The sequence below is a fragment of the Capsicum annuum genome, chromosome 6, assembly GCF_002878395.1.
Source record: "Capsicum annuum cultivar UCD-10X-F1 chromosome 6, UCD10Xv1.1, whole genome shotgun sequence".
Taxonomy (NCBI): Eukaryota; Viridiplantae; Streptophyta; class Magnoliopsida; order Solanales; family Solanaceae; genus Capsicum; species Capsicum annuum.
The window spans coordinates 224,606,751-224,622,390 of NC_061116.1; the positions used below are offsets into that span (position 1 = coordinate 224,606,751).

General features: G+C 36.5%; 1 protein-coding gene across 1 annotated transcript; it reads right to left on the reverse strand.

Annotated features, from left to right (window-relative positions):
• Positions 1-380: 380 nt before the first annotated feature.
• On the reverse strand, positions 381-10,170 carry LOC107874603 (protein DOUBLE-STRAND BREAK FORMATION). Its single transcript, XM_047414175.1, has 5 exons — positions 10,105-10,170; positions 9,825-10,032; positions 2,721-2,864; positions 1,689-1,812; positions 381-1,478 (listed from the first exon to the last, which is right to left on the reverse strand). Exons 1-5 carry the CDS (start codon positions 10,161-10,163, stop codon positions 1,216-1,218), a joined length of 798 nt encoding a protein of 265 aa, XP_047270131.1. The 5' UTR covers positions 10,164-10,170; the 3' UTR covers positions 381-1,215.
• Positions 10,171-15,640: the final 5,470 nt, after the last annotated feature.

The following is a 15,640-nucleotide window of genomic DNA, read 5'->3' on the forward strand; positions in this document are numbered from 1 at the left end:
GTTAACATGTGTATATATGTAATTTTTTCTTTATGAGGTTTGATTGGGCTAATTCATGGAAAAAAGTCAAAAATATTTACGTGGTCACAAAATCATCTCATAAAGAATAAATTGAATATTTTAAAGTTAAATTATTTCTGAATATAGATTGTGCTATTCTTTTTTGAACCACTAACAAGAAAAGAATCACACATAAATCGGGACAAAGGGAGTAGCGAATTTTTAACACATAAAAAATCTCAATTAAGCTATTGAATTCAAATGAAATTGTATCCATTAACCTATATCCATCCCTGATTCTTCCCATTGAAAACCATGCACGATACTTTCATCTCACATGATTACTCAAGAGAAGATTTTTTTTTCATTATGTCCTCTTCATTAGATTTCTAAAAAGATTTACAAATTCCTAATTGTTTGATTCAAAATTTCTAAGCCAACTTTCTGATTTTGACTAGTAAAAGTTACACCTATCCAATTTGCTGAAATATGAAAACTGACAAAAGACTCAACTGCATAGGCACGTGATTACATGGAGAGGGGCTGAAGCTAATATCTTGCTGCAAATGTACTCATTGTTTGTTGCTTAGACTTAATTACAGATTCCCTAACCAACATATTTTATTGAAGACTTATCACCAGCATGCTAGGTTCCTATTGCAGGACCAAGGTTGAGAAGAGACAAGGCAAGTATTCTACCCTTGTCTTATTAACTGTAATTTAAAATGCCAAAAATTGCTTATTATGGTGCAAAAGCAAATATTGAAGAGAAAAGTCAATAGCTGAAACAAATTCTCTTAGAGATTAAAAAAAAAAAGAGTCAATAATGAAACAAGAGGTTCTTACGACAACATAAGTTTTTTCTGACTCTTTCCATAGGCAGACGTTTTGTTACTATATGTTGTTTCTTGTACTTCTATTACTTCTATTATTTTTCTTTCTGAACATTTTATGCTCTACCCTCCCCAGATCCCACTTTATGAGACCACTGGTATGTTGTTGTCTTCCCACCGGCATACGTATAGGACCAATTTTCTTGTAAGTTTTAAACATACTGTAGCAATGATATCGTACAACATTAACCAGAGTAAATTACCTGCTGAAATACTAACCATAAGAAGAGCATTTGATCTTTTGATCATATTGGTACTCCCTAATAGTAATACATCAGAGAAAAATCATTCCTGCACAATCAATTATTGTTTAACAATTAAACTAAATAAGATCTTTTTTACTTTGGGGGCTGGAGAAGGAATGATATTGGCAGAATGACCATACCAAAATATTTTGCGCGCCTCCAGAAGTTATTTTATCCAGTTTCAAATGTCGGTATTCATCCAATTGGCGTTTGTGTCGTCTTTTGATTCCATCTTTAAACAGAGTGCTTCCTGAACTTTTAGGTTCCACAGAAATGTAGGATCCTTGTGAGCTCTGCTGAATACTTTTGTTATTGAAGTATGCTGCTGCCTGCGCCTGAACTAATGTATCACAAGAAGTCTTTAGCAGTAATGAACTGATAACTATTACCTTTCCCTTCACCACTCCCTTCTAATTACATGGGCTAAAGGAACACTTCGATGTCATTCCACCAAGTTCTTGAATTCAATTCACATTCATGTGAGGAACGTATAGTGGCAGAGCATTAATGATGAAACAAAGGAGGGATTTAATGAAATACTTGAACATACCAGATTTTGAAGACGCTGAGATCACAGCAACATCTTTAAGCTTCTTAATTTTTTCAATTACGAAATCATTTGCAGGGTCATCTATGATGTTCATCTCAAAACATAAAAGCGCCTTTTCACATGCCTGAAAATTACAGGTCAGAGGCAAGTATTGGATACACTTGCTATAAGTTGTAGGACATTGTAACTTCACTACATTTATGAAACCATAACATACAAGGCACAAAGATAAATGTACAAAATAGACAGAATCAAGTGAAATACATATGCTCTTAGTATTGGCAGGATGTTGAAGATGCAATAGTTACATTGCTAGATTGATCTAATTCTTACCATAACTTTCATCCTATAGATTTACCCATTGTTGATTGGAAGTTGGAAACTGATATTCAAAAGAAAAAATTACTTAATAATTACAGTATTGATTTTGGAACTAAGACACATTTAGTGTCCTTGCACGGTGGCCACAACCCTTTCTGATGTCTATCAAGTTGTCCATACTATATTCTGACAGTAGACAAGGAGGACAATTGCTGAGGCAGAGGAGGCCAACCAATTATAAGAGATGTTTTCAGCAGTGAGTGTAATTCCTAATTCAGAATGCAAACGAACCAAATTTAACCTACATCCAGCAAATTCCTCCAACAAGAGGCATAGAGATGACAAAGTTTACTGATCTCACAAATATCATCTGAATGTCAGATCAGATCAGTCTTCCAGTTAACCCAACCCAGATATAACCTATTATAAAGATCATTTCTGTTTGATATACAACCACATCCAAAAGGGGAACACAATATGACATGATAAGAACCACAAGTTATGATAACTAAGGAAACATAACAGTACTAGTAGTAGGTCATTTTAGAATTTAACTCTCACCTTAACGTAATGGTAGCATAGGTCAAAAATGTTACGAAGTGAGCATAAATTTGCAAAAGACAGCACATACTAAGAACTTTATTCCGTGCTCATTTGACATTTGTATATCTAATATGCTCACAAGGGCCCAAAATTTTGTCAGAAATTTACCTTCTTTGCAACGGAACAATAGCCACTTTCAAGTGAATGCTCCGCAAAAGTGAGCCACTCGCTATATGAAACAAGAAATCTCTGATCACAGGAAGCTTTCTGCTCTCTCATAAGCAGTGCCTCATATCTCAAGGCCAAGCAACTCTATAATACCAAAGTGTTAAGAGATTCACGAGTTTGGAACGAAAACAAAAAGACAACCAAAATTGCTAATATAGAAGAATGCCATCATCATTAGTTATGTTTTCTAAAGCTTTCACATCATAGGATATGCCAACACTTTGGATCTCCCAAAATGTTTTGACACACTCTTAAATCTGATAAATTTTGTGCGCATCTTCCACAAGTTTCAAACAGATAATTTAAACATGCTGTGCTGTATCTAATATTCAAATAAACTCTCGAGAACTACATCGCCATTCAGTTGAAAACTTCAGGTAACTCTTGACCTCTTACTCACTCAAACTGTGTCACATAAAAGAAAAGAACGAGGTGCAGCTGCAGCTATCTACTGTTAAAGGCTAAAGCTACGCAAAAATTAAATGAATATGACAGTGAGTAATCAAACTGATTTTTCCTGCCATTGGACATAAGTGTCAAATTAACATCATTCCTTCATTACATCTAGTGGTCGTTTGGTAGGAGGGATGAGGGATAACTAATCTCAGGATTAATTCAAAATGCATGGGATAACTCATCTCGGAATTAGTTATCCCGGGATTGTAGTGTTATTTTTATCCCTTCTTGAGGGTGGGATAACTAATTGCAGGATAGCTTGTTTTCCAACCGAACGACCCCTTAAGTGGATAGTCAGGTTCTCATATTCCTAAATATATACTGAGTACTTCATTTTATCAAACTTTTACCTAAAACAGGTTGTATATTAACATAGAGAAGGATATGTTTCCCGTAAAGACATGCATCTTTCACAAGTTGCAAAAAGATAATTTAAAGCATGCCGTGATGTATCTGATATCAAATATATTTTCGACAACTACATCGACATTCTGTTGAAGACTACAGTTAACTATTAACCTCATGCTTAGTCAAATTGTGTCACATAAAATAAAAAATGAGGTGTAGCTGTGTAATTATACAAGATAGCAGTAAGCTTCTTGTTAATTCGTCAATGAAGGAAGTACAGAGTTTGATAGTGTTTGTAGAAGAAAGGAAGGAAGAGAACTGAGAGAGGAAGAAGATGACAGAGAAGAGTAACTGCCTGTATTCATTGTACTTCAATGTGTATAGTCATATACATTTATAGGCTAGAGATTACGCTAACTAACTAACTAACTAACTAACTAACTAGCCGTTAGCACTAGTGTAACTAACTGAAAACAGTTATAACAGAAAAACAACTAGTCTATTATTGCTTCTTCTGAATCTTCCACACTTGAGACCTCTTTCTTTTGTATTCAACACTCCCCCTCAAGCTAGGAAGTTGAAAAAATGTCACACATTCCTAGCTTGTGATTTAGATGCACTTGTTGAGCCTTGGTGAGGCCTTTGGTCAGCATATCTGCAAGTTGATCTTGTGTAGAAATATAGTTTGTAGTGATCATCCCCTGGCTTATCTTTTCTCTTATGAAGAAGCAATCAATGTCAATGTGTTTAGTTCTCTCATGGTAAACTGGATTGGCAGCTATTTGAATAGCTGATTTGCTGTCACTAAACACTTTGACTGGCAGCTTTACTTCCATTCCAATTTCCTTTAGCAAGCCTAGTATCCAAACCAACTCAGCTGTTACAGCTGCTAAGCTTCTGAATTCAGCCTCAGCTGAACTTCTGGAAACAGTAGCTTGTTTCTTTGACTTCCAGCATATAACTGACTTCCCAATTTTTACAAAGTAACCAGTCACTGATCTCCGAGTTTGAGGACATGATGCCCAATCTGCATCACAGTAGGCACTCACCTGATCACTTGGTTCACTAGATAGTAACACACCCTGACCAGGTTGATTTTTAACATATCTCACAACTCTGATTGCAGCATCCATATGAGACTTCTTTGGCTCTTGTAGAAACTGACTTAGTGTCTGTACACTAAATGCAATATCAGGTCTAGTCATGGTTAACTATAGTAACTTGCCAATCAATCTTTGATATACACCTTGATCTGCAGGAGGATCATCAGTAGGTTGTAGCTGTTTGACACGATCATCAAATTGTTTTGAGGTCAGTTTGGCATTGTAGTCCATAGGAGTAACCACTGGTTTAGCTGCTGTCAATCCCAACTCTGATAGTAACTCTAGAGTGTACTTTCTCTGGTGCATTAGTATCCCTTTGCTTGACCTTGCAAATTCTATACCAAGGAAGAACCTTAACTCACCTAGATCCTTCATTTTGAAGCTTTGTTGTAGCATAACTTTTGCATCTTCTATCAGTTTCAAGCTATCACCAGTGATTAGCATATCATCAACATACACAAGTACCAAAGTGATTCCTTCTTGTGTCCTTCTTATATACAGAGATGGATTATATTGACTTTGAACAAACTGAGACCTTAGTAAGACTTCTGATAGCTTCATGTTCCATTGTCTAGGTGCTTGCTTTATGCCATATAGAGATTTGGTCAGTTTGCATACTGAATTCTCCCCTGACTGGCAAATCCCTTAGGCAACTTCATGTATATTTCATCAGTGAGGTCACCATTTAGAAATGCATTGTAGACATCCATCTGATGAACAAACCAATTCTTCTTTGCAGCAGTAGCAAGAATAGTTCTTACTATTTTCATCTTCACAACTGGTGAGAAGGTTTCTTTATAGTCAATCCCTTCTCTTTGTCCATAACCTTTGCTACAAGTCTGGCTTTAAGTCTTTCCACTTCACCTGAAGCCTTATACTTCACCTTATATATCCACCTGCAACCAATGGCTTTTTTACCTTTAGACAAGGGAACAACCTCCCAAGTGTGGTTGGAATTTAAGGCCTCTATTTCAGTCTTCATTGCATCTATCCATCTAGGATCTTTGCAGGCCTCAGAGTAGCTTGTAGGCTCAGTTTCACCACAAAACTCTTATAGGGCTGAGATAGTTTATCATATGATACATGATTAGCAAGAGCATGACGTACCTTCTTTGTATTCTAAGAGTCAAAATCATTTATCCATGCTGGTGACTTCCTTTCTTTAGTTGATTTCCTTTGATCTTGAGCTGCAGATGGTTGAGTTGCAGGTTCTGTAGTATTAGGAACCCTTTGTAGTTGATGTTCTTGCTGAGTAACCTCTTGATGTTTGCTTGATTTTCTTTGATACACCTTGGTTATGGTCTGTCTAGTAGTAGGTACATGAGGCTGTAGGTGTTCTTGCTGGTTCACAATGTTCGAAACCTCTTGAGATGAGACATTTATAGGAGCCTGCAAGGGTGCCATAACATCACTTGCTGCTGAATATTGATCTTCTAATGGAAACACATGATAGGGAATCTGATCATTAGCTGCTTCAAGCTTGAAAGGAAACATATCTTCCCTGAAAGACACATCCCTGCTAACAAAGAAAACATTAGTAGATATGTCATATAAGACATATCCCTTCTTAGTACTAGAATATCCCATCAACACAGCTGCTCTTGATCTTGGCATGAGCTTGTCAGACTCATTTAGCACCTTAGCATAACAGAGGCAACCTATTACTCTTAGGTGCTCACAAGATGGTTTAGTACCATATAATTTCTCATATGGAGTATAATAATCAATACTTGAACTAGGTAACCTATTTATGAGATACACAGCAGCTAAAACACAATATCCCCAAAACTTAACAGGTATTGTTGCTTGAAACCTCAATGCTCTTGTGACTTCTAGGATGTGTCTGTGCTTTCTTTCAGCCACACCATTCTGTTGAGGTGAATAAGAACATGAGGTGTGATGTACAATACCTTTGGTTGCAAATAAACTACTGCATAATGAGTTCACAAACTCAGTTCCATTGTCAGTTCTAATTACTTTCACAGTTTTGCCAAACTGTATCTTAACATACTCAAGAAATTGTTATATCTGCACATACACATCTGACTTGAGTTTCAATAAGAACAACCAAGTAAACCTTGAACAATCATCAACCACTATTAAGAAGAACTTATTACCATTCGTAGTAGGAATTCTATAAGGTCCCCATAGATCCATATGTATTAGATCAAAACAACATGCAGACTGAGTATTACTTGTAGGAAAAGGAAGTCTGGTTTGCTTGGCACAAGGACAGATAGTACATTTCTTTACTCTATCTTTTACTACATGAAATTTAGTACGTAGCAACTTTAGAAGTATATTAGAGGAGGCATGTCCTAATCTTTTATGCCACAGATCAACCTCAGCTTGGGCTTTACTTTCATTAGCTTTAGTAGAGACTTTTGTTGCTGCTGCAACCTTCCTTTCTTGAGTATTCACTAAGAGATACAGACCTCCATCAAGCTTACCAATCCCCCTCACCTTTCTAGTACAAAGGAAAGCACAAAAATCAGGAAAGAAGTTCACTGAACATTTCCATTCCTTGGTCAGTTAAGATACTGAAAGCAAGCTGCATGTAAACTGAGGAATATGATACACATTTATTATACTATTTTCAGCAGACACATAACTAGATCCTACATGTGTAACTTCAGTCAGATCACCATTAGGTAAATGCACCCTTCTTGGCTTACCTAGTTTTGCTATGGACTCATTCACTAGTAGATCTAACTTTCCAACCATGTGATTTGTGGCACTAGTGTCAATTATCCAATTTCTTGACTCATATGAAGCTAGAAATACACTAATACCTGCATTTGCAGCATTTGTTGTCTCAGTAGAAGTGCTAGCACCACTATTTTTGTTGATCAACTTCAGGATTTGATCATATTGTTCCTTAGTAAAGGCTGTTATTCCCATCTGACCTAGTTGATCCAACTGCATTTCAGACTCTTCTTGATGGCATCCATCATTGAACCAGTTACTTTGGATAGACCTTGAATGTGAACCTTGCCTTGTAGTCATTTCTGTAGTATCTTGAGAATCACTAGTCACCTTGTATACTGCATTAGATCCTTTGGACTGAACCTCTTTTTGAACTTGTGATTTTGAGGATATCCAACTAACTTCCAACAATTTTCCTTAGTATGACCTTTTAGCTTACAGAAGTCACATTGCAAATTGTAGTTTTTCTTGAATTTCTGTGTCCCATTTCTTGTAAACATGGCTAAGTCAAGACTTCTACCAATGCCTGTAGGACCAGATCTTAGCACACCTGCATTAGTAGCTATAGATTTTTGGCTTTCATCACTCATTATCATGGCATATGCCTGATTGACAGTAGGCAAAGGAGCCATAAGTAGTATCTGACTTCTAGCCTGTGTATATGTTTCATTTAGTCCCATGAGGAACTGAAACAACTTTAGTTTTTGTAGATGTAGAACAAACTCCTTGGACTTTTCACAATCACAACCAGGAGCAGGCACAAGTGCCTCAAATTCTTCCCATAGATCCTTCAGTTTTGAGAAATAGCAGGACACAGAAGCTGTTCTTTGAGATAGTGTTGCAATTTCCTTGTGCAGATTGAAAGTTCTAGCACCATCTACTTTATTGAATCTTTCAAGCAACTCATTCCACACAACACTTGCAACTGATGCATACATGATTCCACCTATAACTCTTTAGACACAGAGTTCATAATCCATGATAATACAATAGCATTTACTCTTTCCTAGTGGTTTCCCAGATTGGAAGAAAACTTTTCTTTTGTGCAAGAACCATCAACAAGTCCTAATTTATTCCTTCCTAACAGAGCTACACGCATAGACCTGAACCAGATAGAGAAATTTTCCACACCTGTCAATTGGAAGGAGATGATCTGTGTTCCACTAACATCTGAGGGACTGAGAAAGAGAGCATGATTGTAATCCATTGCAGTAACTGCTCTTGCACTGCTGATTGATCCACCACCCATTTCGACACCATTTGTCATTACTTGAACCTTCAAATCTTGACTCAAGAAATCCTTTAAGAACTTGAAAAAAATCTGAATCTGTGATTGAGCACTTTTTTCAATCTTCAGAATCGACTAAGGTAGCTAGTTTTGATCTAGCCAACCTGGCTCTGATACCATGTAATTATACAAGATAGCAGTAAGCTTCTTGTTAATTCATCAATGAAGGAAGTACAGAGTTTGATAGTGTTTGTAGAAGAAAGGAAGGAAGAGAACTGAGAGAGGAAGAAGATGAGAGATAAGAGTAACTGCCTGTATTCATTGTACTTCAATGTGTATAGTCATATACATTTATAGGCTAGAGATTACGCTAACTAACTAACTAACTAACTAGCCGTTAGCACTAGTGTAACTAACTGAAAACAGTTATAATAGAAAAACAACTAGTCTATTATTGTTTCTCCTAGAATTTTCCACACTTGAGACCTGTTTCTTTTGTATTCAACAAGCTGCAATGATCCACCATGAAATCTAGGCAACAATTAAAATGACTATGGCCGTGAGTAATCAAACTGATTTTTCCTGTCATTGGCTCTAAGTATCAAATTAACATCATTCCTTCATTACATTTTCTGGATAGTCAGGTTCTCGTGTTCCAAAATGTTGCATATACTGATTACCTAAAACAGTTTGTGTATACATAAGGAAGGATAAATTTCCCTTAGATATACTTAATACAGTTTCTCCAGTGCTCAGCAGTCATTGTTTACGTCTTTTGCTACTCACATTACCACCTGCTGCCGCCACCAGAAGCGCGTGCGCCACTTCTACAGCTATATAAGTTATCTCTTCTACTACTTATACTTATTGAAGTGCATTTGAACACTTAAACTACATAATACAACAACTTCTTTAGAAAAACATTAACACGAGATATATCCTTCAAAGATAATACAATTACTGAACACAAAAGGCTACAAAATTTCAAGCAGAACTTCTACTTATCACCAAAATACACAGTTTAATACATCAGACGCTCTTTCACTATATGCATTTCTAGTGTCATCAACATTATCCTACTGAAAATTACTGTTCTTCCCGATTAAATCTAACTGCTATTAACTATTTGTTTCCAAATAACGAAATCAAAGTGAAATCTGCCAATTTAAACTCAATAAAATCAAAGTTGTATGTACGGTATACCTCAGTATCTCCAATGAGAGCAAAAACGTGAACCAGAAAATCGACGATCAGAAGCTTATGCTCTACAGATTTTCCAGCGATTTCCTCAATAATGCGAAGAGATTCATGTCTCATGAACTGTTTCAAAGTGCACACTACTCCTTCCACAGATTTGAAATCAATCGAAGCTAAAATAGACTCGAGAATTCGAAGAGTTCGTTCATCAAATCTGCACAAAAATCATGCTCACAAATGCATTTTACTGAATCAGAATGCAAATTTTGATGAATCGGAAACATACCTACAGCTTTCGACTTCGAATCGGAATAAGGAGATTTGCTGCCAAACTGCAATTGACATCCTCACGAGAAGGAAATGAGGAACTGGAGATTTCAAATTGCCCTAATTTATAGGCTTATCGAATTTTGTATTTCCCGCGTTTTCTTAATTTTGGGTAAATTTCTAAGAGGTCTTCTTGTTTAATAAACTACACTTTGCTCCCTGTTAATTACTATCCTTATCCTGATCCCGTTTTAAATGGAAGCTTTACTAAAATTGTTAAAATGGCGTTTAAAGGTCGTTACAAAAAACTAGATTTAGCAACGAGTGAAATCTAGTGCTAAATCATTACATTTCCTGCAAAATTTATTTAATGATGAATATTGATTGTGATGATTCATTCTTTTTTTTTTTTTTTTAAAAGCAAAATTTACTATATATATATTTCCTGCTAAATTTTCTCTCTCTTTGTTAGATAGAACTTCTAATGAATCAATATAAAAAATAAGAAAAAAATATATATATGTGTACTCCCGGCCTAGAGAAATAAATTGATCAGTAAATTACGATAAATCGTTAGATAATAAAAAATGTTGCTCAAACAAAGTAAATTAATTTTTTCTTTGAACCTTTTTTTGTGTGTGTTGAAACTCCGAGCCATCAAAAGTTATAAATCACATGAACGAAATTGACATAGTAAAAACAATTTGAAACACTACAAATAAGTTGGTTTCTAACTTGCCCGTGGCTCGGGCTTTTTTTGGCCAAAAACCGACCGAGGCGTGTCAGGGAGGCTTGGGAGTGGCCTAGTGTGGGCTGTTGGGGTGGGACAGTCAGGAAAAAAAATTAATTAAATAGTGCAAGAGGAGCCCGCAATGTGGTCGAATTGCTTGACTAAGTGATCTTCCAAATTGTGGGGGGTGGGGGTTCTCTTAGGCTTGAAACTGCATGCATCTTTTCTTAGTCGAGCTTGTCGCACTGGACTTGTCTGATGCGGTTTACGTCACTTGTGTGGTTTGTAGACCATTGTACTGGAGCAGAATTTTTCCTTTGCACATCTAAAGAGTAGTGTCTGTGGGTTCTGTTGTCATCAAAGAGAATAGTTCAAGAGGAGGAAGCAAGTAGTGGTCGATGAAGAGAAGCTACCAAACTTGACATATAAGGGATCAATGTAGCTTGACGAGTCAAAAATAAGCCCAACAGTTTTTCGGTTGCAACATCGAAAAATGCATTGTCTGATCAATCTTCATCGAGTAGAATCACCACAATCTCATCAGTAGCACTTACGGCGTACACATACTCTTCTAGGTCTAAGGAATATCCAATACTAGGAGCTGCCACAGTGACCTCTTTCTTCCATGAATTTAAGCTACTCAGATCATCAACAGTGTTATTGCAGGCAACGTATACGTTGATCAAGAGGGAGCAAATAGGACCACGGTTTATTTTTACTAAACAAAGCCTTCCTCCCTTTTTTGTTACACTTGTTACAAAATATTCCATGATTTCAACTGGAACCACAATCACATCAAATTCTTCCTTAGTTATATCAAAACAAATGAGTGTTTTTTTCTCTCTTTTGCGAGTAGAAATCGGGAGTACAAGTAACCTTAGCGTACCAGTATATTATCCCCTTCACACATACAACTGTCTCAGAAATTTCACTATAAGGAATTTCTTTCAAAGGCCTCCATGAATGATCAGTTCCAATAGGGAAAACCGAAGGTTTAATGTCTTTCCTTTATGAAACATCAAGAACAACCACCTTGTATTCATATGAAAGTGAGCAAAATCCAAAGTCCACTGTTTGCAACATAATTTAAATTCATGAAAAATAAATTTTAACCACAAACAAAAATATGAAGAAACAAGAATTTTTTATTGATAAACGATTGTGGTTACAAATCTGTTCCTCCCTTGATTTTTCTCTCTTGATTTTCTCCGTAATTCGAAGGCCGTTAGTGGCTTATTCTCGAATATAGGATGATCTTTTTATGAATATCCCATAATTTTTTGTGGGATATTGGAGATCTCGATCTTTTTACGAATACCTATCAGCTTATGGATATTCAAGATGCCTGTTTCAGAAAACATGTTGATACGAGTACGACCACGAGGATGGACGAGAATGAGTGCGTATTGAATCCGTCCAAGGAAGTGCACAAGTGAAGTGTAAAAGAGGGCCTAAATGCACTAAAAACATCCCCTAAATTACACTTGATGGGCACCTCACCCTTGAGGGGTATTGTGGTCATTTTGTATTCAATTTTGTAATACACTATATATAGAACCTCTTAGGGTTTTTAGTCTTAGTTTTTGTTGAATATTGAAAGTTGTAACATTTGAAACACTCTCTCTTGTGAGAATGGCCTCCATAGACGAAACTTGTAACTAGGGCTTTCAACTTGAGTGTGGAATCACTCGTGTTGGATTTAAGTTTGGAAACGTTGGATGCTTGGGAGATCGAGGCCACTCTTGTGCCAACGTAAGATTTAGGTATTTGTTGTGTATGATGTTAAAGGTCCAAGAGTGGAATAGGCTTTTAGGTTGTTAAGATTATACCTTCAATTTGTCTAACTATTTATCCTTTTCTTTCTTTGTAATTGTGTAGTAGTGTTGATGTTGTAACCGTGTGTTTGTGTTGTTAATGTGCAATCCAAAATTTGTCTATTGTTCATCTTGTTCTTGTTGTGTTGCTATTGTTTTGGTGTCAAAAACACCCTTGTATTCTTGTATTCTTGTTGTAGTGAATCCGAGAGTGGTTTTTAAAAAAGTCCTCGGATCCTTAAGATTTGCGAACTATTTTGGAGTTGTTTCATGTTTCTCTTGTCTTTCGCGTATCATTTGGTATCAGATCATGGCTTGATCTTGTTCCTACAAGATCAAATCTTGGGCTAGCTCACTTGAAAAAAAAATTGAAATCTAAAAATTCCAGAAAAAAAGAAGCAAATCTGTCCATTTTGTGTTCTTGGCCGAAATTGTTTATTGTTGTGTCTTGGCCGAGATTTTTACTTGTTTTGTTGTTTCTAGTGTTAGTTTTCTTCATCTCTAACACTCTTGAGTCTAAATCTAAGTTTGAGCTTACATTGTTGGAGTTGTTTTCGTGAACATAAGGCTTGGCTGAATTGTTGTTGAAAATATTATTGTGGTGGACTGTTTTGGCCTTGTGGTCGCCATCTTGTTGTTGTTCTAAGATTGGCCACGTGATATTGTCGTTCATTGGTGGCCTAATAACCATTTTGTTGAAATTATAGTTGTCTTGGCCAAGTGTTGAAGGTATTGTATTGTGAAAATTGGAAGTTGGCCGTGTGAAAATTGTGGTGTTTTTGGAGATTGTTGTTGGTTGTTCTTGGTGATTGGTGATGTTGTTCTTGAAGTTCTTCACAACCTTCATAGCTTGTTAATATAAAGTGAACATTAGATCTATAAAGGTGAAGGAAAAAAAAAGGGTGAAGCTTTGTTAGTCTTGAAAGACTTACCATCACTCATTAAATAGTCAATCACATCTCAACCACTTTCCAACAACTTTCCATAAAACAAGGGTCCATGTTATAAGGAGAAGTACAAGAAAGTCAAAGTCTTGAAAACTTCAATTTGAAAAGGCTCCAAGACTTGTTTGAATTTTTCTCCTTAAAATAAATTTCACCAATTCCTAAATTGTAAATTGACCGAGACTTGAAATTAGACAACAAAAATTGTTAGAAACCGCAGCTAATTATGTGCTTCTATGTCATCATTGTTATTGTTCATGCAACAATTTTGGCTCAAATTTAAAATTTTCTTAGTTTCTTTTTATTGTTCTGTAGTTTCGTTTGATTGGTCCGAACGGTAATTGACAAGCTAGTAAACTTCTACTAGATTGTAAATTAGTTTTGTGTCCGTTTGTTCGTGTTAACGTTCTTTGTGTGCTTTCATCTTTTGTGAATTCGTTGTAGCTTGTTGGTTCAAGTTCGACCCTCAATCACTCGCAAAGTACAAGCCGTCTTTCAACACTTGTGAAACCAAGTATGAGGTAAAACCGAGTGAGAGTGTGGTGAGGCATTTTGAACTAAGAAGTTTGTTCTGTTGATTGTTATCGTCCTTTGCTTTAGGTACCATGGCTGCCACTAATCTTGATGCCACGTTTGATTGCATCAATGACGATATTGAAGAAATGAAATGACACGTGGAAAGGCTACGCCAATTGTTACCTAAACTTATCCCATAAAATTCAACTTCCCTTGTCCAAACACCTTGTGCCGAGAGCTTCCCGAAGGAAGAGCTAGGCTGCCTCGACCCACAACAAGGTAAAGAAGAGATTGAAACATCTTTGGTACTTGATAGTGAACTTATAGAGAGTGAATCACTTGCTAGTTCCAAATTTGTTCGCGAGATAAATCATGATATCTTTAGGTTTAATGTCTTGCTTGAAGATGATATAAACACTCCTAATAGACCTAGTGGTGAAATGATGGTATAGCTTGCCTTAGAGGCTATATCCGATATGCTAACCCATTATGGTGTGATAACATTCCTCCTAAAGATGGAAATCTCTTCTTGGAAGATGAGAGTACTCTTATGGGCAAGAAATGTGTAGTCTCGAAAATGAGTACTCTTGGTAGTACTCTTGGTGTGCATGATGATCAATTTACTCTTAAATGTAGTTCACTACTTGAGCATGTAAATGGAGTGCTTAAAAATTCTCAAGTTAGTGATGGTGTATATAGAATTGATCTTTATAATGCGCATGTCTCTTTGAACATCTTGTGTGGTAAAAACATTGCAATTAGTTTTGTTCATAGAGATCATGTGTATGAAAATATTGTTGTGTGTGAATGTGTGAGTGACATTCTAGGGAAAGGAAGGGCTAGCCTCGGCTTAGGCCCTTGGCTAATTTTTTCATTTGATCCTGGTACCATCTTTGGGTGGGAAATGATGACTCTCGACCTATTTTCCTTTTGTCTTGATGCTTGTCCAAGCCACTTCCTTTGTAGCAATTGTACTAATCTTTTCATGATTAAAACAAAGGACTCGTGCTATAATTCAAATTTTTCCCACCTCGACATGGCATGTTGATGTGTTATTTTTGCTAACCCTAACCTCTCATGGCATGAGGGTGTGTGCTTATTTGTCTTCTCTTGATTTGCAAGGTATGGATTCGAGGTCGAATCCTTTTCAAGAAGGGGAGGATGATACGAGTACGACCACGAGGATGGACGAGAATGAGTGCGTATTGAATCTATCCAAGAAAGTGCACAAGTGAAGTGTAAAAGAGCGCCTAAATGCACTAAAAACAGCCCCTAAGTTACACTTGATTGGCACCTCACCCTTGAGGGGTATTGTGGTCATTTAGTATTCTATTTTGTAATACACTATACATAGAACCTCTTAGGATTTTTAGTCTTAGTTTTTGTTGAATATTGAAAGTTGTAACATTTGAAACACTCTCTCTTGTGAGAATGGCCCCTATGGCTGAAACTTGTAACTAGGGCTTTCAACTTGAGTGTGGAATCACTCGTGTTGGATTCAAGCTTGGAAACATTGAATGCTTGGGAGATCGAGGTTACTCTTGTGCCAAC

Excerpts from the sequence above, each read along its gene's own strand:
- LOC107874603 (XM_047414175.1), bottom strand. The coding sequence starts at position 10,163 with ATGTCAATTGCAGTTTGGCAGCAAATCTCCTTATTCCGATTCGAAGTC. Across the intron at positions 2,865-9,824 it reads CTCTCATTGGAGATACTGAG|AGTTGCTTGGCCTTGAGATA; the intron begins GTATACCGTACA and ends TTGGTATTATAG. Across the intron at positions 1,813-2,720 it reads ATTGTTCCGTTGCAAAGAAG|GCATGTGAAAAGGCGCTTTT; the intron begins GTAAATTTCTGA and ends TGTAATTTTCAG.